This window comes from Oryx dammah, unplaced genomic scaffold (genome assembly GCF_014754425.2).
Source record: "Oryx dammah isolate SB20612 unplaced genomic scaffold, SCBI_Odam_1.1 HiC_scaffold_9, whole genome shotgun sequence".
Classification (NCBI taxonomy): Eukaryota; Metazoa; Chordata; class Mammalia; order Artiodactyla; family Bovidae; genus Oryx; species Oryx dammah.
In genome coordinates, this window is record NW_024070193.1 from 5,246,453 (window position 1) to 5,270,290 (window position 23,838).

General features: G+C 50.3%; 1 protein-coding gene across 4 annotated transcripts in view; it reads right to left on the minus strand.

Moving 5' to 3' along the window:
* The window catches only part of ATG7 (autophagy related 7), a 268,416-nt gene that overhangs the window by 223,819 nt on the left and 20,759 nt on the right, over positions 1 to 23,838 (minus strand). For all 4 annotated transcript variants that reach the window (XR_005722153.1, XM_040246755.1, XM_040246756.1 and 1 more), the window contains 6 exons: positions 20,772 to 20,944; positions 20,271 to 20,325; positions 12,111 to 12,228; positions 10,312 to 10,389; positions 6,418 to 6,534; positions 4,994 to 5,143 (listed from right to left, as the gene is read on the minus strand). Coding sequence is in view for 3 of the 4 variants with exons in the window: in XM_040246755.1 (XP_040102689.1) it covers positions 4,994 to 5,143; positions 6,418 to 6,534; positions 10,312 to 10,389; positions 12,111 to 12,228; positions 20,271 to 20,325; positions 20,772 to 20,919 (666 nt within the window). In the remaining variant the exon portion in view is untranslated. The remainder of the gene's footprint in view (positions 1 to 4,993; positions 5,144 to 6,417; positions 6,535 to 10,311; positions 10,390 to 12,110; positions 12,229 to 20,270; positions 20,326 to 20,771; positions 20,945 to 23,838) is intronic.

Here is a 23,838-nt window from a genome sequence, read left to right on the forward strand (position 1 = left end):
CCCGGGGACAGATCCACACAGGCCCGGGGCACGTGGGGTCCTCTGCACACCACACAGGGGTCCCGGGGACAGATCCACACAGGGCCCCAGGCACGTGGGGTCCTCTGCACACCACACGGTGGTCGCGGGGACAGATCCACGCAGGCCCAGGGCACGTGGGGTCCTCTGCACACCACACAGGGGTCCCGAGGACAGATCCACACAGGGCCCGGGGCACGTGGGGTCCTCTGCACACCACACGGGGGTCCCAGGGACAGATCCACACAGGGCCCGGGGCACATGGGGTCCTCTGCACACCACACGGGGGTCCCAGGGACAGATCCACACAGGGCCTGGGGCACGTGGGGTCCTCTGCACACCATACGGAGGACCTGGGTTCTTAGAGCACAGGAGAGACAGCATTGCTCTGCCTCATTTGGAGAGTGACATGATCAGATCTGCTTTTCAGGGGACTTCCTGGAATGACATGGGGACGGACTGGAGGGAGGCCTGAGCAGGCACGCAGAGCCCACTGGGAAGCTACTGCGGGAAAGCAGATGAAAGACCGTGACACTCAGGCTGGGCAGGTGGCAGAAGAAACGCAGAGGTGGCAGACAGAGAGAAGTTTAGGAGGTGAGATCCACGGATATGGTGCTGGTAGAGGATAGAGAGGCAGCCAGCTGGCTGCCCAGATTCCCAGCTCTCGTGACCAGATGGATGACAGTGTCCCTATAAGATGGCGATGCCCAGGAGAGGACCAGACTTGGGGTGAAGACCTTGAGTTCAACTCAGACATACTGAATTTGAGGTGCTGGAGTAGGCAGGCAGGGGGTTGGCTAATGCAGGCCAGGATCCAGAGGGAAGTTCAGGCTGGAGACGGTGGTCAGTAGGGTTGTGGGCACCAGGTTTCCCAGAAGAGAAAGCAGACTCAAAGGAGAGAAACCCCGGGGGGATTCCAGCGGCTCTCCAGCTTCTGTGTGAAGGCACCACGGCAGGGCTCACAGAGGAGCAGGGGCTTCTCGAGGGTCAAAGTCCCTGCTAAGAGAAGGAGGCAGGAAATAGAGTAAAACAGGAAGCTGGAGCACAAAGGCAGGAATTCATGTTGAAAAGAATGCCTATTTCTCGAAGAACAGGATAAAAAATTTCAAGGAAAGTTCATGACTCAAAGAACATGAAAGAGAAAGTGGAATTATGTGAAAGCAAGTGAACAGGGTTCACACCATGAGGCAGGAATGGGCTCAAGTGAAGTGAGAGCTAGGTTTCACAGACATCACGTCTCCAGAAAGAAAAGAGTCGCTCAGTCGTGTCCAACTCTTTGCGACCCCATGGACAGTCCATGGAATTCTGCAGGCCAGAGTCCTGGAGTGGGTAGGTTTTCCCTTCTCCAGGAGATCTTCCCATCCCAGGAATCGAACCTGGGTCTTCCGCATTGAATTCTGTACCAGCTGAGCCACCAGGGAAGCACTCATGCCTTCGGGGCTCTGCTCCAGCCCTGCTTTGCTGGGAAGTCTCCGTGCTCACCAGCCTCATGCTTGTCCACGAGAATCAGCAGCTCTTTCCTCTCTGAATTCACGCACAAACCGTGTGCCCATCAAGTATCTGGCATCACGCTACAGGCAGAGCATGTGCTGTGGGGTGTTACATGGTCTCGGTGTGACCGCTGCTCCGGGCTGATCAGGGATCCCAGCTGAGACGACCTGCGGCAAACCAGTGATGGTGTGCAAGCCCAGTCAGTGCCCAGAGACAGGCTGCTACGAGCACACAGAAAAGGGGTGTCAAACAGCGCCTGGACCGCGCCAGCGCTTCCAGGGTGTGAACTGGGAAGGGAGGGGGTGAGACACTGGCCAGCAGCAGGAGGAACACTGGCCGGCGTGACAGAGGGGGGCAAGATGGGGAGGAGACGAGGGCAGCAGGGGCGTCTGGAGGGCACAGCTTGGGGAGCTTTCGAAGGCGAGGTGGGAGGGATGGGCAGGCGCCAGGTCTGAGGAGGCCCTGAACGCTAAGCCTTCCTAACTCTGTCTTGAAGACCACAGGAATCACAGGGGGGTTTCAGGTAGCAGAGGGACACGATCCAATTGCTGTGTGAGAACATGCATCTGGGCAGCATGGCGGGGCTGGGTGGGACACCCAGGACCACAGAAGGGAGGTCGGCCGTGAGGCCACGGAACTCCCGAGAGTCCACAGTCTGTGTAGCCTCTGGCAATCCTTCCTAGAACAAGACTGGACACAGAGGCACAGACAAACCACCAAGTATCGTCTGTGTCATCTCGCTGGCCCGTCTTTTCTGTGACTTGAATTTCTAGCTAACTTTCCACGAGTCGATGTCTCATCGCTCCTACAAGGACCTGGGTTCCACAAGAACAGGTGCAATCATATTTCACGATTTCTGGCTCACAGGAGACGTTCATGATATGCGCTGAGCCATGCCAGGCTTTCCTGAGATACAGCCTTAACTCAGTGAAGGATGCCGTGTCCGAATCAGGTGGTGGTTGGCCTCTGGGTCAGGGGCCTCGCCAACTTGCCCAAACCACTTCACAGGAGACGCCAGAGACCTGTTCAGGCTTTAAAAACTGGCTGCTACTGAGGAGGAACGAAGTGGACACGCACTGCCCACCTGCTGGAAGCTGGGCACTTTATCCACATCATCGCATTTCTTCGTCAGCAGTGTTGGGGTGGAGAGGAGCCTGGCGGACTACAGTCTATGGAGTCTCAAAGAGTGAGACACCACTGAGCAAGCATGCACACACAGGTGGTAGCGTTACCACCACGCGACAGCGAGACCTGGGTGACGCAAGGGTATGCGCACCTCCCAAGGTCACAGACCTACAAGGTGGCAACGCTGGAAGTCAGACCTACTTGATTCCAAACAGCAAGCAGGGTCCACCTCTCCCCCAGCGACATGAGAATGGACTGGAAGAAAGTGCATGGGCTTCGGAACCAGACAGTTAAGCCGTTTGAGTCTCATTTGTGTCAGAGAGAAAATGCAGGACTTCCCTGGTGATCCAGTGATTAAGAATCCACCTGCCAATGCAGAGAACGTGGGTTCGATCCCTGGTCTGGGAAGATCTCCCATGCCTCGGAGCAACTAAGCCCGTGTGCCGTAACTATGGAGCCCACGGGCCCTCGAGCTGGTGCTCCACAACAAAAGAAGCCAGCGCAATGAGAAGCCTGCCCACCACAACTAGAGAGCGGCCCCTGCAAGCTCAACCAGAGACAGCAGGCACACAGCAAAGAAAGACCCAGCACAGCCAAAAATAAATAAAAACAGGAAACGCAGGTACTGAGAATACCTATGTCATGAAGCTATTATACAACAGAGCACGTGAAAGCCCCCTTAAACTGCCAACTGTTGCTCTGGCAGAGCTGCCCTCTGGGGGAAGACCACGTCTTCACCACGCACAACCTGAAGCCCAGCCGCTTTCAAAGCCAGGCCGATTTGCCCCATCTGCTGTCACAACGGGGCCTCGAAGCACCAACGACTGGTCTTGCTGCTGCTAAGTTAGCTGCTGCTGCTGCTGCTAAGTCGCTTCAGTCGTGTCCGACTCTGTGTGACCCCATAAACGGCAGCCCACCAGGCTCCCCCGTCCCTGGGATTCTCCAGGCAAGAACACTGGAGTGGGTTGCCATTGCCTTCTCCAATGCATGAAAGTGAAAGTGAAGTCGCTCAGTTGTGTCTGACTCTTAGCGACCCCATGGACTGCAGCCCACCAGGCTCCCCTGTCCCTGGGATTTTCCAGGCAAGAGTACTAGAGTGGGGTGCCACTGCCTTCTCCCGCTAAGTTAGCTACAGGTCTGCAAACCTGACAGCAGTGGGGCTTGGGGCAAGAATTATAATAAAAACCCAACCCTCAGTCATCAATCTAAAGAGGGCTCCCTCTGACAAAGAAAATGCTAGTGTAGGTGAGAAAGAAAAAAATCTACTTTAAAAAAAAAGGCACCTGAAGTTCAGGCCAAGGAAGAGCCAGGGCACCAGCGAGAGGCCTGTCTCGTCTCAGCTCTGACATACCTACATGGCGACCGAAACTCTCCCACTTGATCTCAAACCTGCATGATACTCATCATCAATATTTTATTTTTAATTTTCAGTGTCTTAATACGGCTAGGACAGCTTCCTATCCATCTCATCACATCTAAAAGACACTTACAGTACTCCTTCCCTCATTCAAGAGTTTTACTGAGGGCCTGAGGCGAGGGCTGGCCACCATGTTGAGGCAGATACGTGTGGGACTCGGTCCCTGCCCTCTGGCAGCTCACAGTCCAACAGCATGAAAGGTAGTGTGTCCAAGGGAGTGAGAAGGGGAGTGAGGCGGGGGAGACCGGGGCAAGGGCAAGCTCAGAGGGGACAAGTCACACCTGAAACACCAGGAGAAGGCCTCTCCATGGACGCAGGGCTTTGACAACTGGAGTCTCTTAGCATCCCCACAGGCAGGACCTCCTTCAGGAAATCCAAACAACACGAGGACAAAGACAGACACAGGAACACTTCTGGGTCTGTTTGCTTAGAGGGACTGCCTGGTGAGAACCAGAGAAGCTTAGCAGGACCACTGGCTCATGAGGAAAACAGGGGAAGATGAGGCGGGAGAGGTGGACTGGGGCAGAAGGCAGGCGTCTTGCGCTCTTGATCAGTGAACATCCCAGGGAACGTGATGGGGCCGAGGGAGATCCTTGCGGGGTGGAGACCGTCACTGACCAGGAACGAGAGGACCAAAATCTGCACTGCCGCAAGAGCTCTGGCAATGAGTTAAAACACAGACAGAAAGTGTATCAGGAAGAAAAACTGAGGAAGTGAGGAATCCAGAATTACTCTGAGGCGCCACAGAGCTAAGAAAACCTGGAGGAGGTCCTGATTTGGGAAATGCAGGGGTGGGGGACGGTGAAGATACGGAGATGTCCTGAAACCTTCTCTGGAAGGCTTAAGACACCTAAATGAGCCTGAATTTCGCAGTGGTCTATCGTAACATGAATGTCAGATTTTCTTATTGGATAATAAAACGCTCCTCAAAGTTTCTCTGACCTTTGTCCTTTGACCCTGGAAGAAATCGCTGTAGTGTTTGAGCGAGGAAACTAGCACCGTGGTCTCATCATACTTGATTAGGAAGTAAGGCAGTGCTGGGACTCCTTCTGTCTGACAAAGGTCATCATACGCGTGCTCGAGGGCTTGAATCTGAAATCAGGAAACACTGAGTTATTCTCTAGACAACTACTTACCTAGCTCTGAACTGAGAAAAATTAACAGACAGTAAAAGGTACTTTCAGGCCAGAAGACTGGAAATGATTGCTCACACCCCTGTTCCTCTCTTGCAGCAACCAAACCTAAGAGTGCCCCAAATCATACCACCTCACTCTGAGATAATGCATGGCGGAGTGTCTCAGACAGGAGCACTCACAAATATTTTACGGCACCCTTAGCGTGATGGCTCCCGGTTCCCTAAGATTCCACCACAAAGGTTTAGAGAGGTGTCCAGACACTAAGTCTCGCCTGTGATATCCAAGCATGAGTCTACCACGGATGGATTTTGCCCTGACCCCTTCTATAATCTTCAATAGCTCCCTTGAGACATGCTTTCTCTTACTTATCATACAACTGACTCATTCACAAAGCACAATTCAAGGCTGTTTATAGCACGTCCACAGGGATTTGTCACAATACTTTGAGAACATTTTTGTTCCCATTAAGAGAAACCTCAAACCCATCAGTACTCAATCCCCAGGCCTAGTCTTTTGTTCCCACTTACAGTTCTCCTTAGAAAATTCATTCCACAGAACCACAACCTTTGATTTATCTTAGCAAATGAGCTTTTTAATTAACAAGGGCTCTCCCTGGCTTCGGATTTCTAGGCTTTAGTCAGTGACATGCTTCGTGAATTCAAGTCATCTTGACACTCAGCATTTGCCTCGACAACAATCGGAACTTGGCGGCTGAGGGTCTGTCTTCTACCAACTTGATGGTTTGGCACTGCTGTTCTGGGAACCACCTCTAATGACCTTATTATCTTCCTTAAACTGCAAGGATTAGCTCTGTAGGGACCATCCTTAACGTAGAAGTTCTGCAACTTGGCACAAAGGAAGGAAGAAGTCTTCTCTTTGGTTGCAAAGACTCTCTCCACTGAGAGTGGAGATCACGCTTGGGCAAATTCCTGCAGTCTTTCAAAGTGTTCCTGTAATTCCTCCCTACTGGCTTAGCACCTCAACACAGGTCACGAGGACCTGGACCTACTGGCTTAGCATCTCAACACAGGTCACAAGGACCCGGACAAGTGCTGCTGAGCACGCTTCACACGCGCTTACAAAACACTGTGAGAGTAAGTCTGCTCTTCGTGCCCCAGAGCCCGCCTCCTCACCCAGACAAGGGCAGGTCTGTCTTTAGAATGAGCTAGATGAACCACTCATGCACATTTAAACTCAGTTTGATCTGCATTTTGTTTTATTTGTTGATACCTGTTTTGGCAAAAACCATTGATCCAAGCCCACCGGCCCCTGAATGAGGGGTATGCTCTCTGGAAGGCAGAGGGCGGGGGAGCAGAACCAGTAGTAGAAATGGTACTTCTTCAGATCCTGGAAGACACAGGAGAACACATGAGAACGGCACGGCGGTCACACGGAGGTGCGCCTACGAACGCTGACCGCCTGACAGCCACGTGAGACAGGAAAACTAACGCACGCCAGACAAAACCGGCTTGTCACGACAGAACCCCCGGGTTTATCTGAAATGTCCCCACACATCACACACTAATGTATCAGGATAGACATATCTTATCAATCACTTCCTAACAGAAAGTATTCAAAAAGTAACTGATGTTTGTTGTCATCATTGTTTAACATATAAAATCACCCCGGGAGGTAACTATTATCTGCCCATTTTATAGACAGAAAACTGAAGCCTAGAGAGGGGTGGAAAGCTTCAACATAGATACTAAGTGGCAGAGAGGAGAGTAGAATTCTACTTCCAAAACGTTAGCTCTTGTCCACAGTACCAGGCGTACCCAGCGTGCCATCTGTGGAGGTACAACTTCCCCACAGTTACCACTCTTGTCACAACTGAATGAACTGAGCATGCTAGTGAAGTTATTAGAGCGAACTACGCACAACCTGAGATAATGTAAGTTGTGTTTTCAGAAATGTCGTACTGGTGAAATTCAAGTCAACAACTAAGCACTTGCTGTGTACAAGGCAAAATGTTAGATATTCTAGCAGTAAGAAGACGAAGAAAATGCAGTCCAGCCCTCACGGAGCTCAGTCACTGCAGGGAACAGAGAGGAAACAAGTACGTGAGTAGCTGGATGACTCACAGAAGAGGTTCCAAGAACTAGGGTGCACCGACGACAGAAGAGACCATGCCTTCAGGGGTGTGTGTGGCTGCTCCCAGCCAGGGGAAGCGAGAAAGGGCCTGTGACTTGTGAGGCTGTCCCCACTCAGGCCCAATGTTCTTGTCTCTGAATTTCTGTAGCAGATGTGGCCTGAGTCACTCATGTGGGAGGATCCTGTGGCTATGTGGGTACTCGACAGCTTCCCCACCAGCCTGTTACCACTGACCACTTTGTAGTTTATGTCGCTACTTGACATTTCCTCTCAGATCTTGCCAGGAATCAGGAGGGGACAGATGCTTGATGACTTCTCACTGAGGTATGATTAATGCACCATAAAGGCCACCCAATTGGACTTACCTGGTGACGTAGTGGGTAAGAATCTGCCTGCCAATGCAGGGGACCCAGGTTTGATCTCTGGTCTGGGAAGATCCCAGGTGCCTCGGGGTAACTGAGCCTGAGCGCCACGACTACTGGACAGTGCTTTAGCGCCCAGGAGCCACAACTACTGAGGCCACATGCCCGGGAGCGTGTGCTCCGCAACAGAAGCCATTGCAGTGAGAAGCCCGGGCACCTCCTGGGCACCGCCCGGGCACGAGAGGAGCCTCCATCCGCTCAACTAGAGAGAGCCCACACAAGGCAATGAAGCCGAAAAAAGAGCCACCATGTTAAAGATGTTAAAGTACATTAAGCGGTTTTCTAGTATACTGACAAGGCTGTACCACCATCCCCACCAATTTCAGAATGTATTTATTGCCCCCAAAAGAAACCCCAATAGCAGAAACTCCCCACTGGTTTATTAGTTAGAAATATCATTCACAGAAACTGTCCATTCACCTCACTCTCATCCCCTGGAAACCCCTAGCCTACATTCAGTCTGTATAGATTCGCCTATTCTGGACTTTCCAAACAAATGGAGTCATACTTAGCTGACTTTTTAAAAACAAACTTACACATAAACACATGTCCAGATGAAAAAGACTAATCATTATAGTTTCCACAGTCTTTATTTCTGTCACTAACTGGTCAACTAAGGACAAATTCCCTTTAACAACAGCAAAGCAAGGTGCAAAATGGAAATTAATGAAGTGTCTGTACCTTGGAGTCCTAGAAAGAACAGAAAGGAAAGAAAAACACCTCTAGAGATTTTTATCTCTTCCGCGTGCTTAAATGATTTGTCATAACTGATCTTTAGTGAAAGGTTAAACGATTCAAGATGAAGGCCTTGGCAGTTTCTAAAAGCTCTTATCAGGTCATCTTCAAGAGTCAAAAGGCTTGAATTTCTTAGGATGCTTTTCAGGATACAAGAGACCTCAATTACATCAAACATAAAGCTCTTTATGTCTGACGGTTTCTAAAGACAGAGACTTTTTAATTTTTTTTAAACGTAGGCTAAGAATACTCACTAGAAAGGGCAACATGGCCAACTCACATAATGACTCTGAGAGATGCCTTAAAACTTTAAATGAGATCCAATGCTATTTTCTCATTAAACGCAAGTTGTCCATTAGATTTTACTCGCTAGAACCCTTAATACAGAAGATGTATTGATGGTAAAGTAAAACAAAAAAAACTTTAGTTAGCACTGCTTTTATTTATCCTTACAAAATTACTCAATTTACAAAATATCAATGCCAAATTGTGTCTAGTAATCCCCTGAAGTATCTGGCGTTTTTCTATCTTGCCACTGACGCACAGAAAGCACTTTAACTTGTTAGGAAACGTGCTCCTTGCAAGGCCCCCATGCCCACCGCCCCCCACTCTGGGTATGACCCCCAGTTTGAATCCTCTCTCTCTCTCCCCTTTGCCTCGGGTGGTGCATCAAAGAGGCAGCAGGAGGAAGAAATGGAGGACGAGTTCACGGGGGAGGAAGGAAGGCAAGACCTCTATCTTGGCAAACCAAAAAAAAAAAAAAGAAAAATGTAGGGAAGAGGATTAACACCCGGAGCTGATAAAGCTGGGGTGAACAACCAGCGCACTTAATGCGTGTCCACATCAGTGCGTCTACATGCCCACTTCAGTGGGTTATCTTCTAAAGAAATAAGCGGGAAAAGAAAATCAGTGTGGCTGACAATGTTCACTGCAACTTTTTAAAAATAATAGTGAATACTGGGGACTTGCCTTGCAGTCCAGTAGTTCAAACTGCTTCCAGTGCAGGGGTCGTGGGTTCGACCCCTGGTTGGGGAACTAAGATCCCACATGCTGCGTAGCGCGGTCAAAAGCAAAATAAAATAGTGAATACTGAAAACAACCGAGATGTAAAAAGGTCTGTAGAACACACACTTGACAGAACACTATAATGTCAACATAATTATAAAGGGCAAACGAGCTCTCTGCGGAGATATATGGAGACACATGCACGCATATGTGTGTATACACATGCATACGCGTGTGTGTGGGCTGGCACTTCTATTAAAAGCAACCAGCCCTCACCTTCTGCCATGTTCCCCATCACCAAGGCTCCCTCCCCCTGCTTCCCTGGGCAGCAGTTGTTCCCCTAATGTGATTTCTTCTCTTCAAAGCCACCCTTAAAGTTCACTTTAACTAGATCTCACTTACATAAAACATTTTCTTTGTTTTAAAAAAAAAAACAACAGCAACACAGCTGTGTGGACAAGCTAGGCAGGGTGACCCCTGCTCTTGTCTAGAAGTCACCTGGGGATGGCTTAGATCATCGAGTCGTCACTTGTTTTTTATGTCGATGGACCCAGCAACTGAGCTCTGCGGCGCTGAACTTAAAGACGTTAGCAGCGATGAACCCAGCTCCCGGAACTGGACTTTGTCACGTTCTCAGATGACGAGAGCTGGGTCTCTCTGTCACATAAACCAGGCAAGAGCCACCAGTGCGATCGGGGAGAATGAATTAATCTTGCATCAGTGAGAAACACCAGCCACTACCAGGTCACCAAGCACCCAAGGATTTGTTTAGCAGATGTGACTTGAGAGAAGAGAGCAGCCTGTCCCACCAGTGCCCTGGGCTTGGCCGGGGCAGTCCACAGTCCACACCCTGCTGAGCCCACAGACTTACCGCAAACGTCAAGAGGAGGAACTTGTTGAGGAGCACGGGGTTGTCCAGGGCAGCCCCCGATTTGATGGATTCCCAGATCTGCCGGGAGGAGGAGTAGCGTCAAGGCAGGTCCCGGGGTCTCCTCCCGCCTCCCTCCCAGGAGCACACGGAGCTGCGAGGCAGTGCGCCTTCCTGCCCACAGGCCCAGCACACTCATCCCGGGCCCCCTGCAGAGACAGAGGAAAGTCCAGAAGCATCTCCTCTCTTGCTGGGTCTCAGCATCAGGGAGGAAACCCAGCCCGTTCATGCCTTGGTTACTGCCTTCCACAGATGTTTACTTATTGTCGACTACAGAGCAAGCACATCGGGGCTACAGAAGTAAGAGGCACAGTCCCCGCCCTCCAGAAGCTGAGAGCCTGGGAGAGAGCCGGGCACCCATGTCTGTAAGCCGCCAGGCAGCAGGGGATCTCGCAGACGGGCGGACAGTACCTGGGAGAAGCCCTGACCTCGGCTAAGGACAGGCGAGGGGAAGGAGCCAGGGATGGGCTCCAGAGGCCGTGACCTGAACTATCTACAGGGCATTTCTTAAAAGCCTTATTTGGGATAATCTTTCCCTGAAGAGAAAAAAAATCAAGTCTATGGATACTCAGGAAGGGCTGTGACTGGAAGCAGAAGCCAGCCCCGGTCACACGTTTCAGGAACTAAGACTGGTGGCTGAACTTCGTGCCACTGAGCAAACCAGCAGCTGTGCCACCAGAAACCCCGGCACATACACGAGCGGGAGAGGGAAACAAGCAGAGAGAAGGTCCTGCTGTGGAAACAGCGAGCTTGGAGAAGCTGGAGCCCAGAAGAGCGGGCCCCGCGTCCGACAAACCGAAGGGGAGGCTGAGCCCCGGACACGGGACGGGGCTGGGGTTCCCGTGGGGAGCAGCCTGCTGTTTCCAATGACAGCCTAGGACCCGGCCCACTCTCTCGAGACCCACTCTCCTGACCCACTCTCTTGAGACGGCCTCTGAAACACACAGGAGCCCATGAGCAGTCACGCCGCAGGCCGAGGAAGGCAACCATCACCCCCATCACGAGGGGCGGGACGGATGCCTTCCTCAGGCCCGAGGAAGGGGACGCCCCTCTCTGACCACGGCCCCCACATAACTAAGACTCACTGGGGTGAAGCTCATCGATGACGTGGGTGGCAGAGAGGGCGGGGATAAGCCGCCCGCCCCCCATTTATTCCTCACACTAACTCAGATGTGAAGAAGGAAAGGAAGGACACTCAAGGCAGAGAAAACCATCGAGTTCCAGGGAGAAGGGGCCACAGAAAGCAGTGGAGGGAGGAATGCTCCCTGATGTGCCGGGAGTGGTCAGAGACGGTGAGGGCAAGAGAGACGGGACGGAAGGCCACGGGGCCATGGGGCCACGGAGGCCGGGCTGTCCCACGGGGCCTTTCCATTTAGCCCTGAGGGCGCGGGGGAGACATGATGGGCTCTGACAGCTGACAGCACTTAGGACTAAAAAGCCTCTTTTAGGCACTAGGAACAGAGAACCCAAATCCACGAGACACAGGCACGGAGCTGGCGCCCTCAGAGAGGCTGCGCTAACTGGGGAGAGCCGGCGAGCGCGTCCCTTCTCTGCTGTGACCTTCTCCTCAGGCAAGAGCCTGGTTGTCTCCTCCCTGACCCACCCGTCACTGCAGAAGGCCCTGAGGAGCTTGAGCGCCGGGTACACGCTAGCTTCTGTGACAGAGTCAGACACTTGGTCTGCGACCGTGTGCCCACAGGACCATGGACAAGACAACAGGTACATCACGTTTCCCAGCTAACCTCGTTTGCTGCTTCTTCCAGAAGTAGCTTCTTATCTGCAGCCTTGAAAGCCTCGAGTGTGTTGGTATTATACAGTGTGCCGACCGCCGGGCAGCAGCGGGCTGGGGTGGGCGCACTCCTGGGCATGAGAGAAACGTGGTTAATGGGCACAGTTGGGACGCGGAGAGCCAGCAAACGACAAACAAACCAGAAGACAGTCAGAGACAAGGACCGTGCTCTACAGGGCAAAGAGAAGGCTGGTTTACATTTCTCTGGAAAATGACGAATATCACTGCATAAGGAGTAAAACATGCGCTCTACCCACCAAAGCCTCTCTATTCCCCTTCCCCTAATGTCTCTGCATGCTGTCTTTCCACTGCCCCCCCCCCGGCCCCCCCCAGATATAAGCTCTTTTCCTATTTAAAAAAATTCTTTCCCATCTTTAAACTGAAAGAGAGATTTTATTTACTGAGCTTCTACTGAACCTGGGTATAAGGTTTCGCTTCTGAAAGGAGTTTGTTCTCCCTCCTGAAGGATTAAGTAACTTGCTTAAGGTCACATAACAGGCAGGGCAGGGGTCTCAACTCAGAACTGTTGACTCGAAGGATCTGTGTTGCCCACTCCTCACTCAAGCACTCCCAGGCTTCAGCACCCTGCTGCAAATCCTCCTCTTCCAGGAAGCCATCCATCCATCCCCTCTTCTCTGATCACGAGCATAGTTATTTTAGAGTGTTTCCAAGACCAACAATCCCACCCCTTGGGGGACAGGAAGCTCTCCAAAGGCAGGGGCATGTCGCCTCCTCCTGACTGCACTGCACGCTGGATGTCTGCATGGCCATTTCGTGCCACGTGGGTGTCACATTGTACATTGTCCCCTCCCCCCCAGCCCCCCGGCCTCAGAGTAACCCAGGTCAGGAGAGGAGAAAAATAAGATGATTCTGAGCACAACCCAGATGTGGGAAAACCTGGTGTCACCTCCGAAATGATTAATTTGCATGTCAGAGGTTGTGTGTGTGGGCTCAGTTGCTCAGTCCGTGTTTGACTCCTTGTGAGCTTATGGACTGTAGCCCGCCAGGCTCCTCTGTCCATGGGCTTCTCCAGGCAAGAACACTGCAGTGAGTTCCCACTCCCTTCTCCAGGGGATCTTCCCGACCCAGGGATCGAACCCGCGTCTCCTGCATTGGCAGGCGGGTTCTTTACCACTGAGCCACCTGGGAAGCCCTTCAGAGGTTATAGCTGTTAACTGAAAACAGCGGTCACCTTATCACAAGACGCACACTGTGGTCACAACCACTGCAGAGAGGATGCGCACTGCTCACACCGACGGCAGCTCTTCAGACCCAGCGTTTCGCCCTTCCAAGTCTCAGTAGAATGGGGTTCAGGGAAGAGGGCTTAGAGAGCTCTAAACCCCCTCAGCAGGTGTGGAGGGTGCAACGGGTGAGAAGGTTCTGCCAAATGCTATCTCTAAGGCTCAAATGCCAAGTCCTGGGAGAAGCAACTTCCAAAGGCCAGAGCTTGCCTCTGGGAGCTGAGGAGTCCGTGGCTCATAGGCTGTATCTGTCACCACTCTGCGACAACAGAAGAATATTCCTCACTCGGGTGAGATGAGGACATCAAGGACAGACTGGAGGAGAAAAAAGAAATCAGAAAAGGACAAGACTAGGCTGAGAGGGAAGAAAAAGGAAGCGCAGCAGCTGGTAAACCAGGCTTCTGCAGGCAGACGTGGTTCTACACGCAGACATGGCCTCATGAAATGGCTAGAGAAACAGAGAAGGATGCTCTGATCGAATGTGGTACCCTCCCTCCCAGCATCCAGATGTCCTGGGTGTGCGAATGCTGGGCCGAAGCCTTGCTGTGAGAGCAGAGGAAACTAAAGCACGAGAACTCAAGCAGCTGCTAGGACATCGGCCCTCGTGTGAGCTCATTAGTGAGTCTCAGAGGAGAGTTTCAGAGGAGAAGCATTTTTCAAGGCTTAAAGTTCCACCCAGGGAGATAGCCAGAGGAAAGAACTTAAAATGTGATCGTGGGAGGGTAAGCCAGTCCAGTAGTTTCTCCAGGTTCAAGTTCCACTTGTTCCAGAAAGAGGTGGCTCAGAGGAGGACTGGAAAGAGCCCTAGACTTGGAAACTAGAGAGTTTAGTCCAAATCCTACGCCTGGACATGTATGAGTTTAGTTTGCTGTGATGCCATTGCTGTGAAATGTTCAGAGCAGCCAAATCCATAGAGATAGACAGCAGAGTCGTGGCTGCCCAGCACGGGGGACAGGCAGAAGGGAGGGATGGGGAGTGACTGCAAAGGGTGCAGGGCTGCCCTCTGGGGTGGCGAAAATGTGCAGTGGTGGCAGCTGCACCTCGTGAACATATTAAGACGTGCTGAATTGTGCACTTTAAATGGGTTAATTGTATGGTACATAAAGTGAAGTGAAGTCGCTTAGTCGTGTCTGACTCTTTGGGACCCCATGGACTGTATCCTACCAGGCTCCTCCATTCATGGGATTTTCCAGGCGAGAGTACCGGAATGGGCTGCCATTTCCTTCTCCAGATCTTCCGGACCCAGGGGTAGAACCCGGGCCTCCTGCATTGCAGGCAGACGCTTTACCGTCTGAGCCACCAGGGACGTCCACATGGTACGTAAAGTATACCTCAATAAGCTGTTTTAGAAAACTAGAATTAGACATCTTCCCCACGTCCTATAGCCTACAGTGAACTCTAACTAGTTAGTGAACACACTAACCCGAGTTGGGGAAAACACAGGATCCTACAAAGGCCTGAAGCCTCGCACGTTTTCTCTGGACACCAGGCCCTCAACATCGCTCAGCCTCACAGTGATGACTCAGGAAAGTCTGAGAGCTGTTATGGAACCTCCTGGGCAAAGGCAGGCACGTGGCCAGATCCTCCAGGACAGACAGGCGGTGAGGGTGACTGGGATGGACCGAATCTGGAGAAGCCTTTACCACGTGTGTACAGCCTCATCTGCCTGCGGGAGCTCTGGCATCCAAGTCACGCTCAGTCTAGAGGCCCGACTGCATGGTCTCCTGCTTTCTGTCACCATCTCTGAGCTGCTGTTCATCGTGTCCTCTATCGGGGCCCATGGGTGCCTTTCCACCAGCCATGCCACTTCCCATTTTGACAGCCAGGCCCTCAGACTGCTTGCAACTGACACCAATGGCTATCTGAGCGGCCAGTCCACGTCAGACCTGAGTGAGGTGCTGGCAAGATGGTGGGGAATAAGAGGGCCCCCTGCCCTGCACAGATGATCTAGCAAATGAGCCGTATTTCCTCAGCTACTGTTTAAGGTCTCTGAACGCAAGGGTATGCCTTCTATTTATCTTACTAAGCCCAACCTGAAGCTTAGAAAAGGAAAATATGTCTTATCACTAATTAGGTAAATGCTGAGATTCCCTAATGGTCCAGTGATTAAGAATCTGCCTGGCAATGCAGGGGACAACCGTTCAGTCCCTGGTCCAGGAAGATCCCACATGCCACGGCGCAATTAAGCCTGTGTACCACAACCACTGAGTCCACGTGCCTATGGACCCTGCTCCGCAACAGGGATAAGCCTGCCCACCACAACCAGAGCAACGGAGACTCAGCATGCCAAAAATTAATTAATTAAAAACCATTTTGAAACGGTACTATATATTTTAAAAATAAATAACTAAGTAAATGTTCCTCAAAGGAATTTTTTTTTTTCTAACCAGCTTTAAATCCATACAGAGACTGCCCACCAAAGTCTATTTTTCTCTCTTTATATAGAAGTGATGCTCTGATGCTTGTAGCTCGGCACCATGTCTCAGCCTCCCCTACAAGATGGTGAGGCCTTGGCTCTGCCTGATGGAACGTGAGTGGGGTGATACATGCCCCCCAACCCCACGCTCACCCAGGCCATTAAGGGTCTTTAAGAGAGTTGGGTGTGTCTCCTCAGTTTTCACTTTGGTTCTCTTGTGCCTCCTGTTTCTTGCCACCGGAAGGTGACAATTCCGTTCTCAGCAGCACACAAGCCCTCCAGGATGATGGAGCCACAAGACAGAAAAAGACTGGACCGCCTCCGCCCCCAACCCCCACCTGGACTACTAAGCGGGTAAGAAACAGACTCCCTCTGTGTTAGGGCCATTACATATCGGGGGCTGGTTCATCAGCGTGCCAGCCTAAGACAGCTCCCTCTAGGGCAGGACAGTCGGCCCCGATCAGTCAAGTGTGACTGATAATTCAGCCGAAACAAGGTAGATAATGGGATCCTGTGATGCCCACTGCTGGTAGAGATTCATCTGGCTTCCGGGATCTCAGAGTGCAAGAGGTTTCTCTGGTGCTGTGCAAAGCTGAGGTACACCTGGCATCTATAGATGAGGACTCGGGCTGTTAGCTCTCCAAACTGCATCTTATGCTTCTCTGTATGCCCAGGGCCCAGCACATTCTATCATCAAGACACAGTGGAAGCAATCAATAAGCATTTCTGAGCCACCTATCAGCCCCCCATGTTTGCTCCAGCACTGCATACCCTGTGACGCTAATACCTGTCTTCCACCTCCATGCAGAGCTCCTCCAGAGTCCCGTTTGCTTAAGTCTTTGTATTTCTACCACCTACACGTCTGCACACAAGAAACATTCAGTGTTTGATGAATAAATGCACAGAGATTTTCCCTACAAACCCACGCAGATGCTCAGCAATAAACGCAAAGAAAGAACAATCATGAGAAAAACAATTTGGATACAAAGACCTCGTTTCTCCAGAGGAGCTCCGAGTGCTTTCAGTAAACTTCCTGACTGTCTCAGTCTGCCCGAGCAGAGGTTGTACCACACCACAGACTGGGGGGCTGCCAAACAACAGACGTTTATCCCTCACGGCTCTGGGAGCTGGAAGCCCAAGATCAAAGCACCAGCTCCTGGAGAAGAGCTTCTTCTGCTTCAGCTGTGTCCTCGCAGGGTGGAGGGGGTAAGCTAGGTCTCTGGGGTCCCTGTCACTAACCCCATGCATGAGAGCCCTGACCTCACCACCTCCCAAAGGCCCACTTCTTCAGACTGTAACCTTGGGCCCTGGGTTTACAACATACGTGCTTTTGAAGAACACCAACGTTTAGACCATGGCACCAGCCATCCTAAGAAAGGGGGCGTCAGAAAATCACGGACTTTTACAAAAAAGTTAAATGAAAAAAAAAGAAAGGAAGAAAATCAGACTTTTAAAACTGAAAGGAACATTTAGAAGCTGGGAGCTGCGGATGAGGAAACCGAAGCTGAGAAAATGAAAAAGACTCATTCCAGGTAAGGCAGTTAATCGGGGGCAGATTCCAAGCCATCAAGCTTCCATTCCAGGACTCCCATGTCGTAATTCTTGCTCATCTCCCCCAGTACCTACCATGGAGCCTCACGCATGGTGAATATTCAGCAGCTAACTGACAAATGATGATCAAGAAAATCGAGCCATCTGGGTGAAAACCACAGCCACAGGATCACAGACTTTATCTCCTTCAACTAAAATCTCTGGATTGTAAGGTTTAAGAAACCTGGATTTTGCAACAAGATCAAGCCTAACTTCTGTGAATAGTTTTTTTTTTCTTTAATTAGTTGTGCCAAAGAATAAAATTACTGAAACTCAAAAAATAATAAGCTTTCATCTAGTGTCAGAAGAGACAGGAGCCGGCTTCCCTGGTGGCTCAGTGGATAAGAATCCGCCTGCCAATGCAGGAGACACAGGTTCGATCCTTGATGTGGGAAGATCCCACGTGCTGCAGAGCAACTAAGCCCTAAGCCCGTGTGCCACTACTGCTGAGTCTGTGCTCTAGAGACCACGGGCTGCAACTACTGAAGGACACGCACCCTAGAGCCTGTGCCCTGCAGCAAGAGAAGCCCCGCAATCAGAAGCCCACACAACCAGAGAGGAGCCCACACAGCAACAAGGCCCAGCACAGCCATAAATAAATAAATCAAATTATACATTAAAAAAAAAAAAAGACAGGCATGAGGGCAGCTGGTGAGGAATGCTGGACCCTCCAGGTTATACTAGAACTACACTACCCCATTTATTAGCCTCAGATAATTTGAGACTGTAGGCTGAATGCATTTTCCTCATTATTTTGTGATTGCTCCAAAAGTCAGTCAGTCTTTGCCGATGCAGGAGAGAGGTGACTAGGATTTTTTGCTCTGACGCGCCATCACAAGGATTTATTATGGAGCAAGAAAGCTCTGAAGGGAATAAGAAACATCAAAACATATCTTTTAAAGGTACAAAGACTAACATCATTTTCGATTCAAGTTGTGCAATTTAGTTTCACAATTTGATTGTGACAGAGGAATAAAATGTATTGACTTTTGAAGAGATTTTTTGTTTTCAAATTCCAGGGAAACTTTATTTGAAATACCCTAATCTTTGACTACGGAGAAGGCAATGGCACCCCACTCCGGTACTCTTGCCTGGAAAATCCCATGGGTGGAGGAGCCTGAAGACTGCAGTCCATAATCCCGTCCCATCACTTCACGGCAAATAGATGGGGAAACAATGGAAACAGGGAGAGACTTTATTTTCTTGGCCTCCAAACTCACTGCAGATAGTGACTGGAGCCATGAAATTAAAAGATGTTTGCTTCTCGTAAAAAAAGCTATGACCAACCTAAACAGCACAGTAAAAAGCAGAGACATTACTTTGCCAACAAAGGTCCACAAAGTCAAAGCTATTATTTTTCCAGTAGTCATGTATGGATGTGAGAGCTAAACTATAACAAAGGCTGAGTGATGAAGAATTGATGCTTTTGAACTGTGGTGCTAAAAACTCTTGAGAGTCCATTGAACGGCAAGGAGATCAAACCAGTCAGTCCTCAAAGAAATGAACCCTGAATACTCATTGGAAGGACTGATGCTGAAGCTGGAGTCCCAGTACTTTGGCCAGCTGATGCGAAGACCTGACTCATAAGAAAAGACCGTGATGCTGGGCAAACTGAGGGCAGGAGGAGAAGGGGGCGACAGAGGACGAGATGGTTGGATGACATCACCGACTCAATGGACATGAGTTTGAGCAAGCTGCGGGAGATTGTGAAGGACAGGGAAGCCTGGCGTGCTGCAGTCCAAGGGCTCACACGCTGAATCTTTGACTATCTCCGTATTTAGATGGTCTTTACAAATACCTCTTCATGCTCCCCTTATCCCCCACCCTCACACAGCAAACACACAAGGGAGCAGAAAAAGATGGCCCCCTCCTGGAAGCCTGTAATCCTCCAGCTCTCAGTTATCTTAAAGCCTCTCAACATGCTTTCTGCTCTGCCCCCAGGCACAGAATTTAGTTTCTCACACAACCCCGTCAACAATTCCAGCGACTGAACTCTAGCCTTTCTGATTCTGCTGCTGTTGACCCTCTTTCCTTGCTGAAAACATCATCTCTGGCTCTTCTCCAGCGAGTCACATCTCTCTGGCGAGTTCTGCGTCTCTGCCCTCCCTGATCAGGCCCAGTCCCTGTCACTGCCCTTCCTTCTCCTCATGCTACAGCCTCTTCCTATCTTACAGCCTGGACTCTGTCAGCTCTAACTTAACATGTCCTAAACCAAATCTACCTCCTCCCCAAACTACATCCACCTCCTGGCTTCTCGGTTTCTACGGAAAATAGGAAATTGCCCGCAGCTACTCAGACTGCAACCTCAGAAATACAGGTCACTTTTCTCTCACCCTTGTTTCCTAAAGTTAGCCATGTCTAAATGACTTGGGTAAGTCACTTCACCTTTGGACTCGTGGTTTCCTCACCTTCGAAAGGGAAGAAAACCACACCTGGTAGGTCTGAAAGGATTATCTCTAGAAAATAAGTCAGTAATTAACTCAATAAATGTGTTTCTTCTCTCCAGCAACTCCCCCATGGTCCCCAATTAGTCAAAGACACCTCTGTGAGGACATTATGTCACGTTTCTTTGTACATCCCTACAATGCTATTGCACAGTAACTTGTATATAGAAGTAGTCTAATAAATGCTCACTGCTGCACCTAATAGGTGATAAATACGTGCTGAAAAAATGAACCAGATAGTCCTGAGCACCCAGCACTTGTCTCCATGCCATGGGAGGTACAACAGAACCACGAGATGCTAGCCCTGCTCACCGGAAACTTCTGGGGATCGCCCCATGGCCCACCTACAATGAAAGTTAAGAAACCTCATTCCTTGCAAAAATCAGCATTCTCTATTTTAGATTTCGATCAAAAATACTCACATGTCAAAAGCACTGAACTCCAGTGTTAAGCGAGCTGGCAGCCCTGCAGAGTCACCTGGAAGGAAGCATTTACATGTTCAATCATGAGTTAGTCACAGCAGCCTTTGCAACAAAAACATTTGTGGATCACTCTCTTCTGGTGAAGCCCAAAGGGCCCCATCCAATTTCCAGCCACCCGAGCTGAACAAGGACTCAGCTGCAGATGATGGCTTTTGTGAATCCAAGGTATCTGCCAAGAATATTAACGCAAAAATTCACTGGGGAAAATGTTTCTAATCCCCTTCCCCAGCAATACTCAGTAATGGGTATTAACTCTTCCGATTAATACAATGGCTTCTCCCTTTCTTCTCCTAATAAGGAGAAAAGAAACGAACATGGGTCAAAAAGTCAGGAAGTAAAGTAGAAACCAGGGGATACCATTAATGGTAAAAGTCAAGGATATCCCACCCTACACTGGGCAGAGAAGGTAAGAGGAAAAGAATGGAGCTTCCTATCGCCTACCGTTGTAGTAATAGCCCTTAATGTCCTTGGGAGCCTCGTCTAGCCGGTACTCATTCAGCTTCTTCTGGGTTAACTCATGCCAGAAGCCGACATCCAAGGCACTGCTGAAGGGGGCGAACTGCAATCTGGAGAGGCCGGGGTCCCCCATAGCTGCCACCACTCGCTATCGCCGGCTGGAAACAAATCACGGCAACAATGCACAGGATATGGTGAGAAAGGCCATTTGTAACCACACTTGACACAGAGAAACAGAAAGTGACCAGAGGCTGAGAAGCTGCCTGAAGACATAGCTTTGGAAAGCAACCCCAGGCTCCTGGCCACGTTGCCGCAGTCAGCCTCTGGGCGACACAGCGGACCTCCCTGGCCTTCACTTCGGGGCATCTTTCTTTCTCGCACGCTGGTCTGACTGATGCGCTAGTGTTATCCCTTCTTCGAGCCATCCTGTGTGGCCCCAGGGAACTTTACAAGCACAAAAACCTGAAGTCCAGCCAGTGAGCAATGCCAGCTGTCAGGGTTCTGAGTGAGGCAGCGCTTGAGCACCCGGCCAGGAAGGATGAAGTTCCCCTACCCAAACCATGGTATCAAAACTGCTTTGAAATCTCACATTTTATCCTTCAAATGCAGGAAATTTGCACTTTACTATATCTACTTTATTTTTTTAATTTTACTTTTTTACTTTGTTTTAGGGTATAGCTGACAGACCTAGATAGTGTGTTAAAAAGCAAAGGCATGAGTTTGCTGACAAAGGTTCAAATAGTCAAGGCTGTGGTCTTTTCAGTAATCATGTATGGATATGACAGCTGGGCCATAAAGAAGACTGAGTGCGTAAGAATTGATGCTTTTGAACTGTGGTGCTGGAGAAGACTCTTGAGAGTCCCTTGGACTGCAAGGAGACCAAACCAGTCAATCTTGAAGGAATCAACCCTGAATATTCATTGGAAGGACTCACGCTGAAGCTTCAATATTTTAGCCACCTGAAGTGAAGAGCCTTGGTAAAGACCCTGATGCTGGGAAAGATTGAGAGCAGGAGAAGGGGCAGCAGAGGATAAGATGGTTGGATGGCATCACCGATTCAAATCATCAAATAAATTTGGCCGTCCTGGCCAGCAGGCGTACGTTCAATGTAATTCCCTATGTCCCCTGCACACTCTCGTGGGTGGGCGGGGAGGGGACACAGACCCTGGGGTGATGGGGTGGTGGTGTAGGGGGAAGCACTACCCTAGAGGAACTTGCAGTTCCAAAGGCACACGTTGATGAGGTCACTTGAGTCTCCAACTGCCCCAAGACAGATGAGCATGTCTGCAGTGGGACGTATGAACAGTCACACTAGAGGGGATAAATAAAAGAAGACAGGTCATGTCTACTCAGAGAGGTTCTGCGTGAGTTTTGGGCCAAGATTTTTAAAAACCCTTCAGTTCTCTAAACATGTTGGATATCAGAGAGACAAGGAGCTCTAGTCCAATAGCATTTATATGGTAAAATGCAAGTGAGCACCACCTAAACCCGGGAAAAACAAGGCGGAGGAGGTGCGGGCAGGTCAGAGCAGGGGGAAGGCTCCAAGCAGGGCCTGGACATGCTGCAGCCTTGGCATGGATGCACAACATCACACCAGCCAGCACTGAACAAGTGTTTCCACCTCCTTGTGGGCTTATTAAAAAATGAACATGCCTCGGATCCACTTGCTAGGGGATTGGGGGGTGGCGGGTTAGGGGAGAAAGGACAGAGAGGGTGGCGGGGACCGGTGCCCCGGGGGATCCTGATTCGAGTTTGATGCAATCTTGAAGCCTTCAGGACAGCAGCACTCTTACTTCTGGAGTCAGAATTGGCCTGCCAAATGCAGGAGACATGGGTTCGATCCCTGGATCAGGAAGATCCCCTGGAGAAGGAAATGGCAATCCACTCCAGTGTTCTTGCCTGGAGAAGGAAATGGCAATCCACTCCAGTGTTCTTGCCTGGAGAATCCCATGGACAGAGGAGCCTGGTGGGCTACAGACCATGAGGTCTCAAAGAGTTGGACACAACTGAGCATGCACACACAGGCAGACAGAGCGACCTCTAAACCATTTCAAACATATTTAAATGCACCTTGGCTCATATTAAACCATCTCTGGCTGTTGTCTGAAAGGCTCTTCATAGCTTTGCGCTTGCAGAATGTTCACCTTTTTGGGTCACTGCAGTTTTCACAGGCCCCAGAAAAGTCTGTGGGTCCTGGGCACTGTGCCTTCAGTGCCCGGTGGAGAAACAGACCCTCATGCTGGCGGCCTGGGGCCCGCCCTGTGAGAAACACTGGCACAGAACACCCTCACAGTCCCCTGCTTGGTTCTGCGGGTTTCTCCATCGCTCCCTTCTCCTCTGTCCCTCCACAACACAGCTGGCGTTCTCCTTCTACTGCTGGCTTTTGAAAGCTTCCGTGCTCAGCCCTCTCCTTCGTCTATAAGCTTTCCCCAAAGCAAATTTTTCATTTTATACACCCATTTCCATCTAGATGCCAATGAATCCCAGGATGGTATTTCTAGTGCTAACCTCCAACCATATATTAACGTGTCTTCTAAAGGCTGAAACTGAATTTCTCACAGGCATCTTCAGCTTGACAAATCGAAAACTGAATGTTCCTTTCACTGAAACTGTGTCCATTTTCCTATATGTCCTAGTTTATTAAACAGCACCACCATATAGCCACGAAGAAACCTCAAAGTCATCTTCAGTTCTTCTCCCTCTCACATCCAATAAACCACTGCATGCTAGAGGATCAACAGTCCTCTGCCACGAGATGAAAGTGGAAGTTAGGAAGCACAGGCTGGGGCCAGGTGCTGTGGCAGGGGTGGGCGCCTGCGTTAGCTCCTCCCCAAAGTCCTAAGAAGTGACAGTTCTGGTTTCACAGAAGACGGCACTGACGTTCAGAGAGATAAGAATCAACACCCCAGCAGAACAGCAGTACAAACAGATCTCATCGGAAATCCTCTGTGGGATGGGGCATCAGACCCCTACACGTACTTCACAATCAACCGCAAGTTAGTCTTGAAAGTCGACAGTAACCCATTTTGATGACCTGCTAAGGTCACCAAGA